The 24,225-nt window shown below is 43.7% G+C and overlaps 1 protein-coding gene across 1 annotated transcript in view; it reads right to left on the minus strand.

The window, feature by feature from the left end:
- Positions 1-24,225, minus strand: part of NSD2 (nuclear receptor binding SET domain protein 2) — a 150,060-nt gene that overhangs the window by 12,176 nt on the left and 113,659 nt on the right. Inside the window, exons 14-19 of the mRNA XM_077816182.1 lie at positions 23,752-23,908; positions 16,986-17,191; positions 11,176-11,279; positions 7,548-7,817; positions 7,180-7,296; positions 339-480 (exon numbers count right to left, since the gene is read on the minus strand). Coding sequence (XP_077672308.1) covers positions 339-480; positions 7,180-7,296; positions 7,548-7,817; positions 11,176-11,279; positions 16,986-17,191; positions 23,752-23,908 — 996 coding nt within the window. The remainder of the gene's footprint in view (positions 1-338; positions 481-7,179; positions 7,297-7,547; positions 7,818-11,175; positions 11,280-16,985; positions 17,192-23,751; positions 23,909-24,225) is intronic.

Consider the following 24,225-nt stretch of genomic DNA (forward strand, 5'->3'; position numbering starts at 1 on the left):
AAGAGCACAGCACAGTGGGACCCCAATACTAAATGGGGCTTGTAGGAGCTACCATGATACAAATAATAAGCAATAATAAAAAGCATCCTTTTCTAGGGTTGTCTAAGGTGCAATAATAAGGATGAACTTACTAAAGGAAATGAATGAATCCACATTCTCTTTTCTACGAAAAGAAAACAAACTGAGCTCCCTGAAGAACACTTGTTCTGAATTTAATCAGTTAAATCAAACCATAACTTGATTTGTTATGACAGAAATTTCTCATTTGACAGAAATTCAACAAAGATTTATGTAGCAGTAGGTTTAAACTTCATGTATTAAAACACAAGCCTACACACCAGCAGGAATATCACACACAGCAAACAGGCCTACACGAGTGTCTCCATTCACTGTCCATTTTAGAGTCTCACAATTTGGTTGGCAGCTGTGATTCATAAAACGAGAATAGTTTCCTTTGGGGCCAGCATCAATAATACGGTCCTGGAAATTAAAGAGTAATAAGATGAAAATTTTATTCATCAGAAGAAATTACATAAGTTATTTTAAAGTGTTCATGTAATTTTTGAAGGATATGAATGCTCTTTTCACCCAAAAGCATGCAAACATTTCAACTTTACATGTTGTACTGAAAACTGTTGTGTCTCTCATAAACTGGAATGAGACACTCCCAAAGCAATACTCATGATCTTGCTCACATTTTTCCAACATCTATCACAGTCACATGGCAGGATAGATTTGCTTATGAGCATGCTGATTTATACAGGTAAAAGCTTCAAAAAATAAAAACACAAATTAATCAGTTTACTTTTAACTCTATATTTGAAACACTTATGTTTTGAAAATACCGTATTAAATAGTATTTGTCAATTAACCACTTGTTTGCAGGCATTACAAGTTCCTCACAGACTTCTTAAAAAAAAATTATCCTTGTCCAAGCCAAAAAAAATGTTTAGTAAATTGTCTTTAAGCAAGTGCAAAAAGAACAGGAGTACTTGTGGCACCTTAGAGACTAACAAATTTATTAGAGCATAAGCTTTTGTGGGCTACAGACCACTTTATCGGATGCATAGAATGGAACATATAGTAAGTAGATAGATAGATAGATATGCAACTTCCACCTTCTCTGTATGAGTGTGTGTATATCTATCTATCTATCTTCTTACTATATGTTCCATTCTATGCATCCGATGAAGTGGGCTGTAGCCCATGAAAGCTTATGCTCTAATAAATTTGTTAGTTTCTAAGATGCCACAAGTACTCCTGTTCTTTTTGTGGACACAGACTAACATGGCTGCTACTCTGAAACCTGTCTTTAAGCAACTGCATCCTTACACCCAGTGGTCTTTTAATTTCCACAACCCCAAAGACATCACATACAATAAAAAAATGAAATAATGAAAGTAGCCCAAAATAGTTTTGAAAACATGACTCCTTGAAGAGCTGTTTAAGAGTCCTCTATATTTAGGTAAGTCTTTTGGCATCCTATGAGATCAGACCCATCAAAAACTTATGTGAAAAACACAGTACCATTATATCTTTCAGGTAGAACAATAGTTTAAGACAGGAATAATAGATTCAGAGTTCTTAATTTTTTGAAGCTGGGCAGCGGACGAAGACTTTATGTTACACTTTACTGAGTTGGGAGGCAAAATTACTTACTAATTTGTTGCATTCTGCTGTTATTTCAAAAGCAACGTATCAGAAAAGGAAAGTATTTAAAAGAATTATTAAAACGTCATCCTTGTAATTTAGGGCCAGTTTATATTGCATGCGTGTAATTATTCTGCCTGTGTGTGTGTAAATCTAATAACTTTGTCGGCAAATGGCCAGTTACAGGCTTAACTGGTCATTTGCATACAGTTATCACATCTGCATGCACATGCTGGGCACGCAAATGTATGGATATTTTTGAAGCAGCGGCGAACCAGCTGAGCAGCGGGGAACAGCAGAGCAGCACACAGCAGGAGTTTGCCTGGGATTGGTGAGTATCCGAGTGCATGTTTGCTGAGTGAGTATCCGAGTGTGTGTTTGCTGGGAGGGCAGTTTGAAAGCCTGAGCGAGTGCCTGATTAGGTGGTAGCCTGCAGGGGGCGGGTATTGGGGGTATCTGTTTGTTTGTTTCACTGTTTAAAAATAGCCAGAGCTCCGCAAACCAGCTGAGCGGCGGGGAACAGCAGAGCAGCACACAGCAGGAGTTTGCCTTCGAGTTCGCCTGGGTTGAGCCCAGTGAGGCTTACATCTTGTCAGCTTCTCTGAGGAAGCTCATAGTAGGAAGGTGATATGGAGGGCGGGGGTTCAGCTGTTGTTACCTGCACAGGATGTGCCATATTTGTCTTTCTTCCACAGGACAGAAGCGACTTTGTCTGTACAAAGTGCACGCTAGTATCCATATTGGAAGAGAAGATCGAAGGTCTGGAGCAGCAGATATTGACCCTGCATTGCATACGAGAATCTGAGGATTTTCTGGACAAAAGTCAGGATATGCTTCTACGGGCACAAAGCTCTAAAGATTTAGAGCAGGTTGCACAGTGGAGCCAAGAGGCCAGTGAAGAAGCTTGGCAACATGTGACCTCCAGAAGAAGAAGGGGGAATGTCCAGGTACCAGCAATGCAGACACAGGTAAGTAACCGTTTTCATGTTCTCTCCACAGGTACCATTGCAGAGAGTGGACCAGATGATACGTCTGGGGGGAGAAAGCAGAAGGAGACTCCGCTGGTTGGAAGGCATAAGATGTGCTGTCCTGAGGTTGGGGGTTCCACGACCACCACTCCCAAGAGAAGGAGGCGGGTGGTGGTGGTTGGGGACTCTCTCCCCAGGGGGACTGAGTCATCTATCTGCTGCCCTGACTGGGAAAACAGAGAAGTCTGCTGCTTGCCAGGGGCTAAGATTCGCGATGTGACGGAGAGACTGCCGAGACTCATCAAGCCCTCGGATCGCTACCCCTTCCTGCTTCTCCACGTGGGCACCAGTGACACTGCCAAGAATGACCTTGAGCGGATCACTGCGGACTACGTGGCTCTGGGAAGAAGGATAAAGGAATTTGAGGCGCAAGTGGTGTTCTCGTCCATCCTCCCGTGGAAGGAAAAGGCCGGGGTAGGGACCGTCGAATTGTGGAAGTCAACGAATGGCTACGCAGGTGGTGTCGGAGAGAAGGCTTTGGATTCTTTGACCACGAGATGGTATTCCATGAAGGAGGAGTGCTGGGCAGAGATGGGCTCCACCTAACGAAGAGAGGGAAGAGCATCTTTGCGAGCAGGCTGGCTAACCTAGTGAGGAGAGATTTAAACTAGGTTCACCAGGGGAAGGAGACCAAAGCCCTGAGGTAAGTGGGCAAGCGGGATACCGGGAGGAAGCACAGGCAGGAACGTCTGTGAGGGGAGGGCTCCTACCTCATACTGAGAATGAGGGGCGATCAGCAGGTTATCTCAAGTGCCTATATACAAATGCACAAAGCCTTGGAAACAAGCAGGGAGAACTGGAGGTCCTGGTGATGTCAAGGAATTATGACGTGATTGGAATAACAGAGACTTGGTGGGATAACTCACATGACTGGGAGTACTGTCATGGATGGTTATAAACTGTTCAGGAAGGACAGGCAGGGCAGAAAAGGTGGGGGAGTAGCACTGTATGTAAGGGAGCAGTACGACTGCTCAGAGCTCCGGTATGAAACTGCAGAAAAACCTGAGTGTCTCTGGATTAAGTTTAGAAGTGTGAGCAACAAGAGTGATGTAGTGGTGGGAGTCTGCTATAGACCACCGGACCAGGGGGATGAGGTGGATGAGGCTTTCTCCCGGCAACTTGCAGAAGCTACTAGATCGCACGCCCTGGTTCTCATGGGCGACTTTAATCATCCTGATATCTACTGGGAGAGCACTACAGCGGTGCATAGACAATCCAGGAAGTTTTTGGAAAATGTAGGGGACAATTTCCTGGTGCAAGTGCTGGAGGAGCCAACTAGGGAGGGAGCTTTTCTTGACCTGCTGCTCACAAACCAGGAAGAATTAGTAGGGGAAGGAAAAGTGGTTGGGAATCTGGGAGGCAGTGACCATGAGTTGGTCGAGTTCAGGATCCTGACACAGGGAAGAAAGGTAAGCAGCAGAATACGGACCCTGGACTTCAGGAAAGCAGACTTTGACTCCCTCAGGGAACTGATGGGTAGGATTCCCTGGGGGAATAACATGAGGGGTAAAGGAGTCCAGGAGAGCTGGCTGTATTTCAAGGAATCCCTATTGAGGTTACAGGGACAAACCATCCCGATGTGTCGAAAGAATAGTAAATATGGCAGGCGACCAGCTTGGCTTAACGGTGAAATCCATGCGGATCTTAAACATAAAAAAGAAGCTTACAAGAAGTGGAAGATTGGACAAATGACCAGGGAAGAGTATAAAAATATTGCTCGGGCATGTAGGAATGAAATCAGGAGGGCCAAATCACACCTGGAGCTGCAGCTAGCAAGAGATGTTAAGAGTAACAAGAAGGGTTTCTTCAGGTATGTTGGCAACAAGAAGAAAGCCAAGGAAAGTGTGGGCCCCTTACTGAATGAGGGAGGCAACCTAGTGACAGAGGATGTGGAAAAAGCTAATGTACTCAATGCTTTCTTTGCCTCTGTCTTCACGAACAAGGTCAGCTCCCAGACTGCTGCGCTGGGCAATACAGCATGGGGAGTAGGTGGCCAGCCCTCTGTGGAGAAAGAGGTGGTTAGGGACTATTTAGAAAAGCTGGACGTGCACAAGTCCATGGGCCGGATGCGTTGCATCCGAGAGTGCTAAAGAAATCGGCGGCTGTGATTACAGAGCCATTGGCCATTATCTTTGAAAACTCGTGGCGAATGGGGGAAGTCCCAGATGACTGGAAAAAGGCTAATGTAGTGCCAATCTTTAAAAAAGGGAAGGAGGAGGATCCTGGGAACTACAGGCCAGTCAGCCTCACCTCAGTCCCCGGAAAAATCATGGAGCAGGTCCTCAAGGAATCTATCCTGAAGCACTTAGAGGAGAGGAGAGGAAAGTGATCAGGAACAGTCAGCATGGATTCACCAAGGGAAGGTCATGCCTGACTAATCTAATTGCCTTCTATGATGAGATTACTGGTTCTGTGGATGAAGGGAAAGCAGTGGATGTATTGTTTCTTGACTTTAGGAAAGCTTTTGACACAGTCTCCCACAGTATTCTTGTCAGCAAGTTGAAGTATGGGCTGGATGAATGCACTATAAGGTGGGTAGAAAGCTGGCTAAATTGTCGGGCTCAACGGGTAGTGATCAATGGCTCCATGTCTAGTTGGCAGCCGGTATCAAGTGGAGTGCCCCAAGGGTCGGTCCTGGGGCTGGTTTTGTTCAATATCTTCATAAATGATCTGGAGGATGGTGTGGATTGCACTCTCAGCAAATTTGCGGATGATACTAAACTAGGAGGAGTGGTAGATACGGTAGCAGGTACAGATAGGATACAGAGGGACCTAGACAAATTGGAGGATTGGGCCAAAAGAAATCGGATGAGGTTCAATAAGGATAAGTGCAGGGTCTTGCACTTAGGACGAAGAATCCAATGCACCGCTACATACTAGGGACCGAATGGCTAGGCAGTAGTTCTGCGGAAAAGGACCTAGGGGTGACAGTGGACGAGAAGCTGGATATGAGTCAACAGTGTGCCCTTGTTGCCAAGAAGGCCAATGGCATTTTGGGATGTATACGTAGGGGCATAGCCAGCAGATCGAGGGACATGATCGTTCCCCTCTATTCGACATTGGTGAGGCCTCATCTGGAGTACTGTGTCCAGTTTTGGGCCCCACACTACAAGAAGGATGTGGATAAATTGGAGAGAGTCCAGCGAAGGGGAACAAAAATGATTAGGGGTCTGGAACACATGACTTATGAGGAGAGGCTGGGGGAACTGGGAATGTTTAGTCTGCAGAAGAGAAGAATGAGGGGGGATTTGATAGCTGCTTTCAACTACCTGAGAGGTGGTTCCAAAGAGGGTGGTTCTAGACTATTCTCAGTGGTAGAAGATGACAGGACAAGGAGTAATGGTCTCAAGTTGCAGTGGGGGAGGTTTAGGTTGGATATTAGGAAAATTTTTTCACTAGGAGGGTGGTGAAACACTGGAATGCGTTACCTAGGGAGGTGGTAGAATCTCCTTCCTTAGAAGTTTTTAAGGTCAGGCTTGACAAAGCCCTGGCTGGGATGATTTAATTGGGGATTGGTCCTGCTTTGAGCAGGGGGTTGGACTAGATGACCTCCTGAGGTCCCTTCCAACCCTGATATTTTATGATTCTATGAAAAACTGACTCTAATGACTACAGGCTGTTGGCTACATCAAGGGTCAATTACAAATTTCCAGTATTGATATTTAAAACTATGTAGTGGTGTGTTCAATTTTTACCCCTTAAGTGAGCTGTAGCTCACGAAAGCTTATGCTCAAATAAATTGGTTAGTCTCTAAGGTGCCACAAGTACTCCTTTTCTTTTTGCAAATACAGACTAACACGGCCGTTACTCTGAAAAGTAACTGGATGGTTATAGCTTAATCTTCATTAGGTGATGAGCTACTTCTTTGATAGTAACTAAATCCTACAGGTCAAAGTAAGAGCATCTGCAGAGACACAGAGAACTGTACTATGCATAGTGAAGATGATTGGAAGTGAGCAATATGCAGACAGTACTTCTGGAAAGAGCTTCTACAGAAGAGCATGGTGTTCCTGGGTGTCTTTCTGCAGATCCCTGCTTTAAACAAACAGAGACAAAGGTAATGGCTGAAAACTCAGATTAGAAGACCAAAAAACCTGACCTACCCTGCCAGTTACAATTCCTCCCTCCCCTTTCAAGTGACCTGTTTAATTTTTAATTCACAGACTTACTATATCTAACAAACGTATAAATTTTCCCCTATGACTTTAAAAGGGTATATGCTTATTTTTGCTGTGCTTTGCTGCAGGCAAGAAAGTAAAAATGACAAGAATCTTCTATAGACATTTCCAGAAATGCTTATCACCTCTTTTCTAAGTGTTGAATAAAGCAAACATCCACAAAGTGAAAATAATTTTGAGTGTGAGGCTACAAACCAAAGCATAATTGATAGGTCAAGCCTTCTGGGCTACTATCTTCCATACTGTTTTTCTTAGGAAAGGAAGTCAAAAGTGTATTAAAATTATAATTACATTCAAATAAGAAAAATTGTAGAATACTGTACCTTATCAATAGTGAGCATATAGAAATGAGTGATGTCATTTTCATGTGCATATTTGATTCTTGCCCTACACTCCTCTTCATCGATTAGTTCGCCAACGTATTCATTCACAAACTCTCCCTGACGGATAGAAGAATGTCACTAGTAAGAACATACCAAGCACACCAACAGCGTCACAAGCTACCAATGCTTCATTAGGGTGGAATGAAGAGTACTCTTTTTATATTGATGTTCATGATTGAGCAAATAAATTCCTTTCAAAGATAAAGATTGAAATGTTTTTCTTTTATGTGCAACATAAAATGTCCCCCAAAGTAATTATGGAATATTAATTTGTATAATCAGGAACTGAGAAATGTCATGATTCCTACCTTTTTTATGTCCCTCTTAGCGACCAGACCCCACCCTTTGCCATCAGTTTTGATGATCTTTGTCTCAGGGTAATGGCGTTTGGTAAAGCACTGATTTTGGCACCGTTCTCCAGCTGGACAAACTTGTGGATGACATTCATACATCAGCATCCGGTTTAGACACTCAGAATCAAAACCACAAGGATTTTCATCTGAGGGTTTGCAGTTGCACTTGGGAATCTCAGAAATGTCAGCAGTATAAATCTGAACTTTACCACAAGGTTTGTTCACCTGAATAAAACAAAAATAGTTCAAATATTATTTTAAAACACTTGTTAGATTAAAAAAAAAACATTTATAGGTTAATATATATTCAAGTATACGAGTTTATCCAGTACAAGCTCTCCTCCCCATCTCACAACCCATTACATGCTCTCCATCATCAGTCTTGGACTTAGTCATATCTCTGATTCATCTCTAACTCTTGTCCCATTTCATCCTAGCTACTGACCTCTCTCACTCCCTCTCTTCCATTCCCTTACACTTATATTCAAACATGGTCTAATACCCTCCTGACCCTAGTTATTTATCCAAATTCTTCTCCATCACACCCTTCTCAAACGCCTCAGAGCTCTTTGACCGTGTTGTCTAGAAACACCCCCATGTAATCCAGTTTTCACTCTTCACTCCATTGAAACTGTTTTTCCTTCTTAGAGTATGTCTATACAACCCGCCAGATTGACAGACAGCGATCGATCCAGTTGGGGTCGATTTATCAGGTCTAGTCTAGACATGATAAATTGACCCCAAGCGCTATCCAGTCGACTCCTTTACTCCACCGCTGCGAGAGGAGCAGGCAGAGTTGACAGGGGAGTGGCAGCAGTGAAGTCACCGCGGTGAGTAGGTCTAAGTATGTCGACTTCAGCTACATGAATAACGTAGCTGAAGTTGTGTAACATAGATCTGACCCCCTCCCTCCCCCCAGCGCAGACCAGGCCTTAGATAGCATCTCCATTTCTGGAGATTTCCAACCAGGGTAGCCCATTCTGTATTATCCTCTTCTAATGTCTTTGTGAATGAATAGTCCTTTTGATACACCCAGGATACCACATCGTCCATCCAAGATCATCTTTTTCTGCCTCATGTTTCTTCTGCCGTCACAACAATACCTTCCAGTGCCCATAAAACATACATCAACCACTAAATTTCCTAAAACGTGCTCTTTAAATTGTCTCTTTTCATAAGATCACTGACCAGCATTTGCTCAGTTCCAATCATCTCCAGTACTTTTTCTCAGATTATGCTGTCTAGTCATGATATTTTCAGAATTATTCTACACCATAATTCAAAGGATTGTAGTTTTTTAAATTATCAATTGTTTGAATGCCCATGTTTCACAGCTGTGATTTAACACAGGTCAAATCTAAGTTTTTAAGAGAGATGGAATTTAGTCTTTAGATTTATGTCCCTTCTCATCAGATGTTTATTCTTCCAGAATGTCTTACTGTTGTGGTGCTGATTTCAGTATCCCTATTTTCATGGTCTGTAATGCCACCTCCTAAATTGGAATAATTTTTCACTTGCTGTACAGCTGCATCATTCACTGGAAAGTGTGCACATTTTCCCAGTATCCTTGTATACCACCATAGTTTTTGTCTTGTCCGCATTCAACTCTAGACCATATTCATATATAATCTTCATGCACTTCATCAGAATCAGCCAAAAGCACTGTCATCTGCACAGCAAATGCAATTCGCCCATTATCGATTCATCTTAATACCTTTTGTTTCTTTGACTCATTTAATCAAACATTCTCAATAAATGTTGAATAAAGTCAGTGACATGAAACAACATTTTCTCCTCTTGATCTCTCAAATTTTTATTTTTTTAATCTCCCATTATATTTCTCTTCTGCTTCAAGTACAATTGTTTTATTATTTGGTGCTCATATCCATCAATCTCAGAGATCTTAATATGCTGAGCAATTTGTAGTTGTAGATTCTGTCGGATGCTTTTTGGAAGTCAATAAAACGTAATATACTATTTTCCCCATCAACGGATCTTTCTAATAAGAGCTTCAAGTTCATAATGGTGTTTATTGTGCTCGTTCCATATTTGACACTATTATTGTTCACTTATTTCCTTACCAGTCTTTCCTTGTATTTGGTCTTTAACAACTCACAAAAGTATCTTAGAAGCATGCGATGCTAGGCTGATTGTTTTGTAGTCTTTACAATCCACAGTGTTGGTCTTTTTTGGGATTTGTACACAGTGAGGTTGTAAAAAGTTTTCTGGCAATTCTCCTGTCATAAACATTCTTCATTACCTCTTGACAGGCCTTTCAAGCTTGTATCTCCTATGCTTTTAAAAATTCAATCGGTATTCCATCCTAATCTACCACTTTTCCATTCAGAAGTCTTTTTATTTATGACATGATTTCATCATCCATTACTGGCAGGCTTACTTGAATCACATCTAGCTGAGGTTTTTCAGGCTTATCATCATTATAGAGTTCCTTGATATATTTTGCCATCTCTCGTTCTTGTCTTTAGGATCTGTCGTTTTTGTCCTTAGGTTACCAATACAACCCTTTTCATCTGTTAACTGAAGGCTCTTATCTTTGAATATAAAATTCACTTTGTTGGTGACCTTTTCTGTTTTCACTAAGGTCATAAACTTGGTCACAAGGAATGAGATAATGAGATCTTTTCTCTGTACATTTCCTTAATCCACCTGTTGCTCCTCAGAGATGATCATTCTCTCCCCAGGTTTTTGTGACTGTATACTCTTCTGCTTTTCCTCCTACCTTTCCATTGAATCTTTCAGTGTCTTCTCTTCAACTACTAGTTAGCAACCCCAATTCTGTTTTCAGATGCCTACTTTAAACATTCCAGACGCTTTCAATTCTGTTTCTGAGTGAGCACAACTGCTCCCTCAGCTTCATAATTTACATGCTGACTTCCCCCAAATCTGCATCTCTCATGGTGACCTCTTCCTGTGTTCAATCTTTTTCTAGATGTCTTGCTATCATCTCAAACTTAGCATGATGAAAAAAGGCTTATTCCTCCTCCTAAGCTCTCTTCTCATTCCCTCCTCTTAATTGTAGGCACTGCCATTGTCCTCTCAACTACTTAGGATTGTAACTTCAGTGTCAGATTCATCTTTTCCCCACCTTCATAGCTCTTCTTAAATCCTGCATCTTTCTCCTCTCCAAGATTTTGAAATGTCATCTCTTTTAAATTTATCACCAAGATCCTTCTCCAAGTCCTGATGGTTACCTCTTGCCTCAACTGCAACCTTCTCCTTTGTGGTATCCCCATCTCACACTGCCCATCCAATCCAAACAAAACACTGCTGCTCACACCAACATTTCAATATTATTTTCCCCAAAGACAGATCAAATTATTTCTTTCATTCTCCAAAGATATCTGCACCCCTGGTCCAAAGATTGGACCTTCACTGAGTTTATCATGAACTGTGTCCAATTTAGACTAGATTCCCTAGGGCACTGCTGGAGATCAAATATTAAGAGAAATGCATTTTTTAAAAAGTTATTTTAAGTTCAATATCCATACATGTCAAAATAAATTCTGCAACTTAAAATTTGTCCACCTTTTTCTCCTCCACAGCAGAGTTCCTCAAACCTTACCTTTATGTGTTTGTACGGTGGAGGTTTACGTTCATTTTCTTGGGTTTCTTTGGCTTCTCGCTGAAGTTTTATTTCTCGAAATCGAGATTCAGCTTCTTGCAAGGCTAAAAAACAGTTATATCATTAGAATTTGTAGACAGACTATTATTCCCTGTAGCCTACCATGCCCCTCCTGGTTTTTTTATTTAGTTAATCCCATAGTATGTTCTACCTCTCCTTCTAGATGCTTTAATCCCCTTCTACAGAAACAAATCTAAGCATCTGTATAGAAACACCTCTCTATAGTAAGGATATTATAAGAATTGCTAAAATAAAAGAGTAAGAAATAAAAACAACTGGGTTAGTTCAGTGACATACTGGGAATGCTGAGTGGAAAGGTAAAACATGAGTACTCTGTTCCTAGGCTGGGGATATGGAGATGCTTCAGTAAGAGTATGGTTCTTTGTCTCTTTATGCAGCCACAATGTACAATCCAATTTAAAAGATAAAGATATCCATTCCGGAAGAAGTCCTGCACCCTCCATTGCAAGCAGAAGAAACAGTATGATCTTAAATTCAAAGTGGAATATAGGTTAGAGGTAAACAGCTGAGATCCTCAAGATCCAGTTTGGATTGACTTTGAGCAGTTAGAACCATGAGAATTTTACACGATTAATCAGTGTATGATATCTGGGACAAGGATTTTATTGTAGTGGTTGTAAAATTTTGGTTTAGCTTTGTGATGCTGCCAGACGTGCCATGGCACTAGGCCCCAATCAACACTAACAAATGCATAGCTGGAAACCAGTCTGGTTAATATTGTTCAAATAGATATCAGAGTAAGAAGAATGTGTTTAGACTTTATGCTCGTAGGATGCCGCATATATTAGTTTCACTTATCTGTACCCAATGTTATAGAGCAATAGCAAATGTTCGCATTATAAATCTCTGTAATTCTGTAACTCACCAAACAGGAAAGAAGCATTAACTACTGTAAAGTTCTGGGGCTGCAGAAAAGAGGGTCCATTGAAATCAAATGAGCCATTGTGTAACATAAAAGGATAAAGACTATGTCAATTGCCCTCCCACTCACATGAAGATAAGACAGCTCAGACGCTTGCATTCTGTCAGTCTTAACTCTGTGGGAGGGGAATAAAAATGTCTGACCAGAAGAAACTTGTGGTCATCCGCTGCTTGAACTCTGAGGGGCAAGGATTTCTAAGCACAAGCAAGGAGTCCCCAGCCGTTTAGCTTGGGTTAGCCTTAAAGGACATATAAAGCATGTATATTATAGCAGCTGCGACCAACTTTTGGAACCTGAGACTGTATTTCATTTGTGTGTGTATATCTTTACCTGTTTTAACCTTGTAAATAACTCTCATTTATTTTTCCTAGTTAATAAATCTTTAGTTAATTATAGGATTGGCTACAAGCATTTTCTTTGATTTGAGATCGAAGTACAGTTGACACGGGTAAGCGACTAGTCTTTTGGGACTAGGAGTAACCTGAATATTGATATGATTTTTGGTGTAAGCAAGGTCCAGCGTTCCTGGGTAGCAAGATAGACTGGAATACCCAAGGGGACTGTCTGTGACTCCACGGTAAGAGTGTTATAGTACTTTAGGAGTTCACACTTGTTTCTGGGTTGGTGAAATTCAATTACAGAACATATAACAGTTTGGGGGTTTTGCCCTGGGCTTGACAGTCTGCCCTGAGGCTGGCACTCACTGTCGTGAGCCACTCCAGATGGTGTGCCAAGCTTATGCTGGTATTTATTATAAATGACACAATTTACTCCAAGACTGTATCTTCTCCACCCAACCAGCTTGAACTGTTTTTCACAGAATGCATTCTTGTACATTCAAAAGCTAACATACATGGGTATTTACACAGATGACTAATATGCAAAGACCGCTGAAACAATTTTCTTTACACTGCAAGTCAAGAAAACTAGAGTTTACTTACCTGTAATGGGAGGTTGAGATGTATGGTTTCCCCATCTGTATTCCACTCTAGGTACACATGTACTCCATATGCCTGAGTCCATAAATTTTTACTAAGCCGCATCCGTTGATCCACACACAAGTAGTAGTTCTCTTTGTGCTCCAAACAGAGTATAATTAGACAATGCAGACTGACACATCTCCACTTCCTTTTCTTACTGCAAATCTGGCTATCGCGTGGGTAATGGAATACAGGTAGGGACCACACATCTCAAAAAACCTCCCGTTACAGGTAAGTAACATCCACTGATACCACAATAGGAGGATGAAAAGCGCTGATTACTGCCAGATTGACCCATTGGGAACTGATAAAGAGACCTGATGTCTTAAGGGTCAATCAGTAAACTAGGATAGCAGGGAACTCTGGAAACAACTGATGATGTTGTGACCAAGGAGGAGAAATGCTTCCCATTTGGCTCAATAATATTTCCTGGCAGACTCCTTCCTGATCTGATTGACACTGGATTGAACTACTATTGAACATGAATGCTGTACATCTGATGTCCATCCGAATACCATGCCTTGAGCTGAACATCTCGTTAACAAAGGAATCGTCAATCTCCCATTTGAGGTCTGTTGAAAAATGTCTGCTGAGACCATGTCGGTATGCTGGTGAGAGAGTGATGTAATATCTGATTAACTAATTCCAGAGGTCGACTGTCTATACACAGGAGGAGGTATCCTGTTCCCCTGCTTGATTACACTGTGTCCAGTTTTGGGCCCCACACTACAAGAAGGATGTGGAAAAATTGGAAAGAGTCCAGCGGAGGGCAACAAAAATGATTAGGGGACTGGAACACATGACTTATAAGGAGAGGTTGAGGGAACTGGGGATGTTTAGTCTGCAGAAGAGAAGAATGAGGGGGGATTTGATAGCTGCTTTCAACTACCTGAGACGTGGTTCCAAAGAGGATGGCTCTATACTGTTCTCAGTGGTAGCAGATGACAGGACAAGGAGTAATGGTCTCAAGTTGCAGTGGGGGAGATTTTGGTTGGATATTAGGAAAAACTTTTTCACTAGGAGGGTGGTGAAACACTGGAATGCGTTACCTAGGGAGGTGGTGGAATCTCCTTCCCTAGAAGTTTTTAAGGTCAGGCTTGACAAAGCCCTGGCTGGGATGATTTAGTTGGGGATTGGTCCTGCTTTGAGCAGGGGGTTGGACTAGATGACCTCCTGAGGTCCCTTCCAACCCTGATATTCTATGATTCTATGATTAAGACAGTTATGTTGTCCAACATCATCTGGCTATAACAAGATCAGATGAGTGGGAGGAATGCATTGTAGGCACAATGGACCACCCTTAGTCCCAGCAAATTGAACCTGTTGCCGAGGAAAGGGGGGTCTGGCCCACCCTATTCTCCACGTTGCCACCGTGACCCTTACCAGGAAAAGCGGCATAAAGGAAGAAAAAGAAAAGAAGCTTCTTACATGTGGATTCATATGGGAGTTTATGAAGTCTGTCTTTACAGTCTGCAAATTTGACATAATTTAGGAGACCATATTTTGTTACCACCACCTGGTAGTTAGCAACTCTGAACTGGAGACTAGCCAAAGAGAATACTTTCCTACCCAGAAGGCTGAGGCATTTAGTGACCTTGTCTAATGGAGCAGTCTTGGAGTACTGCACCCTGGACCTTTCTGTAGCCAACTGCACCACTAAGGAGTAGGGCACCAGATGAATGAATAAAAACTCTTCCCCACTAGATGGCACAAAATATTGTTTCCAGGCTCTCTTCAGGGTATGGGACAAGAGGCAGGGGTGTGCCATACTGATCTGGTGGGTTCCAAAGTGGCTTGGTTAACTGGAAGGGCCAATCTTGAAGAGCCAGATGATGTCCAGTAGGGCCTATTGTGCGTCCTGGACCTCTGCAACAACTCCTGGTTGCTTGTGGTCATTGGGTGGACAGGGAGATGAGGATGCAATCGCCTCATCCAGTGAGGAGGACAACATAACCATCAGAACTGTTGGGTCCAGCTCAGCTATCTGTTCTTCAAATTCTGATGGAGCCAACTGGCATCAGTTGGGAACGGAGGGTCGGTGTCTTCCTGCACAGATCCAGGGTGCCTGCTGTATGGATCTCACAAGCTTCCGTAAGACCAGAAAGCTCAACCAGAGGGGGAGGCCTCAAGGCGTTGGGTACCAGAAGCCCCCTGTGTAGCCATATTTGGAATGAAGCGGATAGTTCCAATACTATCCTTGGCCTCCGACTGGGCTTGTTTCTCTTAGGGGAGAAACCCATCTGTAGTATCAGATTTTTCTTGATGAAATGATAGGCTCCTATTCGATCAATGATGCTGACAGTACCAGTGGGAGGATGTTCTGGGTTGTGGTTGCAAGAAGGCAGGATACTCTTCCCCTCAATATGTTTTTCCCAGGTGTAGGGACATCTCTAAGAAGAGCTGGGCCCAATATTAGGGGAGACTGTGTGCCGAACAAGGTGAATATCTCCTCCAGCAAGGTAAAGGCTTCAGTCCCTCCCTGGTGTTTGAGGACTCCTAAGAAAAGTACCAGAGGATCAGATCATAAGGTGGTCTAATGTTAGGGGAAACCTCATGGAGAACATCAGAGCCATCAGATGGGGTCCCAGCATTGAACTTCCAGATGGAATCATTAGGTACTGCTCATTAGGTTGTGGGGTGGAGTTGGAGCTAGTATCGTTGGATAGTTCTTCCTTCACACCTTTCCTTCTTGGCTAGGTTTATATGGAACTAATTCTGCAGGGCCCATTCACGAGAACTTGCCTGACTTTGACCGACATGGGGAAGGATCCTTTCTATTAGAGGCAGATATGTACCTGCCTATGTTCTCATCCCCTACTCAACTGTGAGAGTTTCTTAGGCTTAAAAATTTTTGCCTTGACACCAGAGCTTGTGTCCAGAGGGGAGGGAAGGATGTTTCACTTGGTGGCAATATAGGCTTCCCCAAGGCAATAAAGGCAGCGCTGGTGGTCATCGCTGAAGACGACGGAACAGGAGCAGGGGAGACAATTCTTGAACCCCAGTCCCTCTTTACAGGGAGAACAAACTATGTTAACTATGAAAACACTAAAAGACTAAACTATTAAAAGCTATTTACAAATTGTATTCATAGGTTCACAGTATAGGAAGATCAAAGCAAACATGGAGGATGCCAACTGAGGCCGTGTGGCAATAAGAAAAGGAACAGGAGAGGCATTGGTCTGCACTGCCCTTTACATTCTTGATATTGAGCACTAGGAGAACAACTACGCATGTGGAGACCAATGGACACTACTTGCTAAAAGCACCCAGATTCAGGTATATGTGTACCCACATGTGCAATACGTGTAGGAACCAACACTTGAAGAACGATCAGATTCACAGATTAACTGCCAATGTAAAATGGCTTTGCATGAGTGAAGTAAGTAGTATTTATTCTAACTTCATAATTATCAGCTTTTACGCCTCTGCTGTTTTTCAATGTTACGGCATTCTGTTATACACACATCCTTGTAAAGTACAATGTACAGCAAAAGGAGGTACCATGGTTAAAACTCTCTTTATTCATAGGATGTCAATATATTTAAAGAATTTTCTTAAAGTTTTGTGGATGGTCATTTATGCTTAATGCTTGCCTATCAGAAAAGCAAAATTGTCAATGCACTGCTTAGGTTATACTCTGCTAGAAGTCTCAGAAACAAAGCTTTTAATTCAGCATAATAATAGTAACTAAAGTGTTCTGAACAATTCTCCTGTTGTATATTGTGACGTGAGATACTACATAAGCAGAGCTGGGCCCAGTATCCTATTTAAAAAAAGCAAAGCATACACTCCACAAGATTAATTATTGTTTGATTAAAGCTCTATACCAGTTTTGAAGACTTTCCCAATTCCTTTAATTCCTTGGTATCTACTTCCTCTGTCTCCCTCCATATATGGAAACACACGAGCTTGATGTGTCCAGTAATAATCCTTAGAACCAAAGAAAAACACCGGAAATTCTCCAATTTCATGCTTCATTTTCTGGATATTTGGGGGAACATTTTTTGGATGGCAAACTTCTGCAGGCCACCATCTATCACAGAAGTACAAATAAAACAAAAAGGACGGCATTTTAGTTAAACCTTCCTCCAAAAGACAATTTAGCAACAGTAGCTTAATAGTAATCAATTATTATTACTTAATGTACTGTGAATAGGGTGTCATGTAGAACAAGATTTAAGGGTGCAAGTCACTTGACAACAAAACACAATAGAGCAGTTTTAAACCTACCCCCTCCCCCCCAAAAGTGGCCCTGCTCTCAGTGCAGTGGCATTTTAAACACTGCATCCAATCAATTCTCAAATTTCAAGGAATGTTCTAGGTATCAATGGGTAGAACACCTTATTGATTTTGATTAAAGTCAAAAACCAACAAGGAAAAACTGGGGGACACCGAGCTGCTCACATCTGAGTAACAAAACCAACAGCTTTAACCAGGTCTTTAATTGTCTATAGATCAAAGAACTGGTTGATGGTTCCATTAATACCTTCCAGTAAAACACTCTGCCCCTCAAACTCAGTTCTACTCATTGTTCCAACGGAGTTTAAAATGCTGACACCCTGAAAGACTTCTCTTCCAAACTGAAAAGATATAATCTAGCCAGCTACAGATTATACAATCTTAACAATACATATTTACATATGTCTCAAATAGAGGGGGATATGAAAACGGCACACAAAGACCTTGGGAGGAAAGAGGAGGTTACTTACCTGCAACTGGAGGTTCTTTGAGATGTGTGGTCCCTATCTATATTTCACTGACGGTTATACGCATGTGCCCTGAGTCAAGCCGGAGCTTTTGAAAGTAGTAGTGTCTCTTGGTCTGCACATGAACTCTTGCTCTGCCTCACGGTTTCGACAGAGGCAATAAAGGGCTAGGTGGACCGACTGCACCCTCAGTTCCTTCACTGCAAATTGCATAGCAGGGGGTAAAGAGTGAACGATTGGAATGCAGATAGGGACCACACATCTTGAAGAACCTCCAGTTATGGGTAAATAATTGTCCCTATTGTATTTAACTGAGGGTGATTGCCAAGTAGTACCTAATAGGAGGAAGGTGTGAGGAAGATGACAGAACTATGGAACGGAGAACAGCCACGCTAAATGAGGCATCCATCGCAGAGTCCTGCACCAGGGCATAATGGGAAGACAAGGTAAGTACCAAACTCCACGTGGCCTCCCTACATATGTCACGTGTTCTCCCTACATATGTCCATGAGTGGCATATTGTGAAGTGTGGATATAGTTGATGCTTGCACTTTTGTGGAGTGGGTTCATACCCCAAGAGGTGGAGACAGTCCCAATAATCGATACAGGGTGATGCACCCCAAAACCCACTGAGAAATCCTCTGAGTGGAGCTGGCCTGCACTGTAATCCTTTCCTCTATAGCAACAAATAGTCTCGGCTTCGTCCTCTGCAGGTTAAAGGCCAGCGACCTACAGACATCAAAGGGGTGAAGGCACCATTCCTCCACTGAGGTGTGCGGCTTTGGAAAGAAGGAAGGTAAGCGTATGGGTTGGCTGAAGTGAAAGCAAGAAACAACTTTCAGAAGAAACTTGGGATGCAAGTGCAGGGAAATTTCATGGAATGAAATGGAATGTGGTGGTTGTGGGGGGTGTCTGCCATCATGGCCCCCAGTTCGCCCACCCTTCTCACAGAGGTAATATCTACCAGGAAGGTTACTTTCATGAAGAGAACAGAAGCATGAGGCCTGAGGTTAAAAGGGCGATTTCATCAATGCTGTGAGGACAAGGTTAAGGTCCCACTGGGGAACGACAGGGAGAATAGGAGGATATGTTCAGGTGAGGCCCTTTCAGAACCTTGCAGTCGATGGGCTAAGGAAAACAGAGTGCCGTACCACAGGGGGGTGGAAAGCACTAATGACCACTATGTATACTTTAATGGAGTTGAGAGTGCGTCCAGACGCCTTCAGGGACAGGAGATAGACTAAAAGGAGAGGAATGTCTGCGGCCTCATGGGAACAGGAGGCAAAACATTTCCACTTGGTTTAGTAGGACCACCTCGTGGACCCTTTCCTGCTACTCGACAGGATGTCTTGTAGTGCCGATGAACACTCATTCTAGCGAAGATGCCCATCCAAAAACCAGGCTCTCAGGTGAAGCATGTGCAGATCAGGATGTCTGATCCTGCCATTGTGTTGTGTGAGCAGTTCAGGGAACGTCAGTCGTGGAAACGGAGGATGCTTCAACATACAGAGAAGAAGAGAAAACCAGAACTGGTGAGGCCAGAATAGGGCAATCAGGATGACCATGGCTCTCTCCTGCTGAATCTTGTGGAGGACCTGGGGCAGGAAGAGTATGGGGGTGGGATTGGGGGCCGGGGGGGGGGAGAGAGGCATAACTGATATGATTCGACCAGCAAATGACACAGACATCACCTTGGGAACAGGCTCCAATCCCATCCCTGGAACAGTCCTGGAAGCATTTGGTGTTAGCGTGGGAGGCAAAAAGATCCCTGTTTGGAGTCCCGCAATGGTCAAAAATGCCCGTTACCACAGAGTCGTGCAGCTCCCATTTGTGGTCGGCCATGAAATTCCTGCTGAGAGCATCCTCAATCATATTCTGAGTCCCTGGGAGATAAGCCACTGACAACAGAATATTGTGTGCGATGCACCATTTCCAGAGGAGAACTGCTTCTGCAAAAAAGCACCGGTGACCTTATGCCCCCTTGCTTTTTTATGTAGTAAATGGTGGCGGTGTTGTCTGACATGATGAGAACATGACGGGAGCAGATGGGAGAGGAGAAATGCATGACATGCTGCTCTCATCATCTGAAGTTCCAGGACGTTGATGTGCATCCTGGATTCCCAAACGGTCCAACTCCCTTGTATAATGTGTTCGCCCACATGGGCACCCCATCTGTCAAGCGTCGTGCTTGGGGAGGACAGAAGAAAAGACATCTCGGTGCACACCTGAGCTGGGTCTGTCCACCACCAAAGGGAGGAAAGAACCTTGGGGGTGGGGGACAGTCAATAGGTTGTCCATGGAATGGAGCCTCAGGAATGGACTCTCTGTAGCCACAGCAGTAGACAGCGGAAGTGAAGGTGAGCGAATGGGGTGATGCATGTGCACGCCATCATGTGGCCAAGTAGAGAAAGGGTTAGATGGATATTTGCATGGAAGTAAGTGCCCTGCATATCGAGAGAAATACACCACATGCTTCTTTCTAGCAAGGGTATGATGGCTGCAAGAGTGACCAGACAAAACTTTGGCTTGTGTATGAAGTATGTGAAACGACTGAGATCTAGGATTGGTCTCCATCCTCCCTTTTTCTTGGGTACCAGGAAATAGGTAGAGAAGACCCCTGCACCCTGAAAGGTTTTGGAACAGGTTCTATTGCTCTTCTCTGAAAGAGGAAGTCCATCTCTAGGGCGAGGATACTGTCATGAAAGTGGTCTCGAAGGTGGGATCAGGACAGGGGATATGGATGGAGGTATCATCATGAACATGATCGTATAGCCATATCCGAATGACATCCAAGACCTCACTCCACACTGGTAGAAAGAGAGTGCTAGGTAGCTCCCAAAGAGGGTGGGTAACTGTGGGGTGCAAGGTGGTTGATAGCTCTCTTAAAAGGCACTCAGAAATATCGCTTACTCAAACATGGAGTGTGTGATGTCGAAGACTGTGCTGACGGACCAGGCAGATGGGGCCACTGGATATTTCAATGCTTATTGGGAGGCTCAGATGGAAGAACTGAGGAGCTCTGTACCATTGTGCTGGAGTGGACAATAGAATTTGTACTTGGGAGCTGGTGTAGAAATATCAAGCAATTGCAGGGTGGCTCTAGAGTCTTTAAGGGAGAGCAGGGAATCAGTCTTCTGGTTAAAGAGGTGAGATTCATCAAAAGGGAGGTCCTCAATTGTGTTCTGTATCTCCCTTGGGAAACGAGACTAATGCATCCTCCTCATGACAATTCCTGTGGCCACAGTGCGCAAAAATGTTTCCGCCGAATCTACTGCGGCTGGAGTGTTGTCTTGCCGACCAGTTTGCCTTCTTCTAAAATAACCTGGAAGCAGGTACGATCCTGCCGGGGAAGCTTGTCCACAAGGTCTAACTGGCCATAATTCAAAAAGTCATATATTGCCAGTAATGCCAGGTAATTAGAGATGAGAAACTGAAGGCTGGCTGAAGAAAAGACCTTATGACCTAGGAGGTCAAATCTCTTATCCTCCTTATCTGTCAGAGTGGAATGCGGGTGTTGTTGCCTAGCCCATTCAGTAGCAGCCTGAATAACCAGGGAATTGGGTGAGGCGTGAGAAAACAGAAACTCAGATCCTTTTTAGAGGAGCATATCTTTTTTTGCCCCCTTCAAGGTGTGCGCGCAAGTGGCCAGGGTATCCCAGACAGTGCGTGCCCGCTGAAGAATGGCACTGTTGATTGGTAGCACCGCCCTAGCTGGTAACAATGCATGAAGAATGTCAAGTATTTGATGTTGGCTGTCCTGCACCTCCTCCAGTGAAATGTGGAAGGCATCAGCCACCCTCTATATCAAGTCCAGGAACTGGCAGTAGTTGGCTGGGATGGGGAGGAAGGAATTTACATTGCTGCATCTGGAGACAATGGGAACAGCTCCAGATCTGGCGGCACCGGAGTCAGGCTAGCCGGTGCATCTTCCCAACCCTGGTTCCAAACATCTAATAGATGAAGGCCCGAGTGGCGAGATGGGGGGCTCCTCTCGGGAAAGTTCTGAAGGGGGGGATATTGGGGCCAAGACACAGTACAGCCAACCAGAAAGATCTGGCAGGTGCTGCAGTGGACAACACAGAATGGGGTACCAGTGGCTCCTGTGCTGAGGAAAGAGAGGATATTGCTACTGAGTAGGTTAAACCTTCTGGTATTTATGTTAGCGGTACAGGAGAGGCGGACCTGGTGTTCCATCTCCAATGCTGAGAAGTCACAGCGTTGTTTGAATTGCAGTGCTGTCAGAACCAAGTGAGTCACAGGGGTGCGCTCAGGAACACAATCTAAAGGCAGCAAGTCCAATGCAAGGGAGTGGGGTCTCTTATGAGGCAAATGCACTGGGAGACGTGGAGATATCACCTCATCCAGGACAAACAGTTCATGAACGGAGAACTGCCTCAGAACCGATGATTCTTGTGACTTTGGTGGTACCGATCCAGAAGGCGCACATGGCTCAGTAACTGGGACCAGCAGGTCCAGCGTTCTATGCGACTTCTTGCCATGCTTGTGAGCCTGGGAACGCACTGCTTTTCCATGACTTAGAGGATGCAAAGTCCTTCTCGGGCCTTAAGGAAGATTTACTGCCATGCTTATGACATGCTTCCTTGCCTCATGGCTAGTCCCTGGCATGGGGTCCTTACCATTGGGAGAACCAGACTGGGACTCCGCAGTAGGAGGCGTGCTCCTCGACTGCTCAAGCCGATGTACAGGGGGGTTCCGTGGTCTAGATCCAACCGCGGCCTCATGGCAATCTCTATGAGGTGCTTCTTGAAGCGGAGAGCCCAGCCTTTCTAGGTATGGGCTGGGAAGGAGAGACAGATATTGCACCTTGATGCAACGTGGACTTCCCCCAAGCAGTAAAGGCAGCATTGGTGCTCGTCACTGATCAAAAATGAGCAAGGGCAGGAAGTGCAGATTTGAACCCTGGAGTCTTCAGCATAATCCAGTACCCAAGCGTGGGTGCTGGGGAACGAAGGGGGTCAGTAAAACAGTATCCCAAAGTCCTTAAAATCCTAAAACCTACTGCTAACACTAAAACTACTACAAAAATAACAAAACACTGAACTGTATACAAGCATAAAACAGTCTTTTATTCCTGTATTGAGGAAAGTGCGTCACAAGAGACTAGAGAACAGATAACTCTCCGAATTGGACCATATGGTGGTGAGAAGGAACTGAGGGATCTGGTCAGTCCACCTTGCCCTTTATCACCTCAATCAAAACCATGGAGGTAGAGCAAGGGCACATGTGCGGACCAACGGACAATACTATTTTCAAAAGCTCAGGGTGCATGTGCATAACCATTAGTGGAATACAATAGGGAACATCACTCAAATGAGAGAGGGATACAAGGAACTATTGATGTGTGCCATGAGCTTGGCCTACAGAAGCAGTGGGTGACACTCTAGTCTAGACACAGGTAGGCTAAGATAGGAGCAGTTTCAAGGGAAATGGGGGACACACACAGCTCCTAGCATGGGGGAAATGGGGATCCCTGGTAAGGGAGAGGGGACACACAGAGCCCCTGCATGGGGCAAGGGGAGAATGGGTCACAAGAGTATGGGGGAAAAGGGCATGGGATAAACAGCTCCTGGCTAGGAGGGGGGGCAGAGAATTGAGGGGCACACAGAGTCCCTAGTTGCTGGGAGTCCCTGAAATAGAAGAGGATGACAGGGTAGCACACAGAACAGTTGTGGGGGAGAAAAGGAGTCAAGCAAGGAACCCTTGGTTCATGCTGTGACCTTGGCCTCAAAAAGCACCAACACATGCAACCCCCTAGTTTAACAGATTTCCACACACAAAACTTGTTTCCAAGTTACTTTCAGCAAAAGTAATTTTATATTATATTATATTTATATTAAATGAAAAAATGTAAGTCCATTAGTCAGACCTGTAATTTCCCAGTTTGACCCAAATGATATCCTGGAAACGGAGTTTCTTTCCTGCCCTACAGTCATTGCAGTACCAGCTACCATCCGGCATTTCAATATTTAAACAGTCTGGGTGAAACGCTGCAGGACATGACTCACAGCACAACAGGCTTCCTCCTGTACAAAAAAAAAAAAAAGATTGAAAGTTTAAGTTTCAAGGGGGAAAAAAAGTTTAGCATTTCAGTCTGATTTAAATCACAATAGCATGTAACTGCATACTACATTTTTAAAAAAACTGGTTAGAACATACTGATCTGCAACAAATGGATATCACCCATTCATATGAAAAAGCCACAGAAATCCTCATTTACTTGGGTGAACAGACAACTTTGATTACTAAATTATACAAACTAGCAATATGCTGTGTTTTTATAGTCCTATTTAGCTGTGACACTCTGAGTGAGTTTTCTAGACCTGAAGAAGAGCTCTGTGTA

The sequence above is a fragment of the Eretmochelys imbricata genome, chromosome 4 (assembly GCF_965152235.1).
Source record: "Eretmochelys imbricata isolate rEreImb1 chromosome 4, rEreImb1.hap1, whole genome shotgun sequence".
Classification (NCBI taxonomy): domain Eukaryota; kingdom Metazoa; phylum Chordata; order Testudines; family Cheloniidae; genus Eretmochelys; species Eretmochelys imbricata.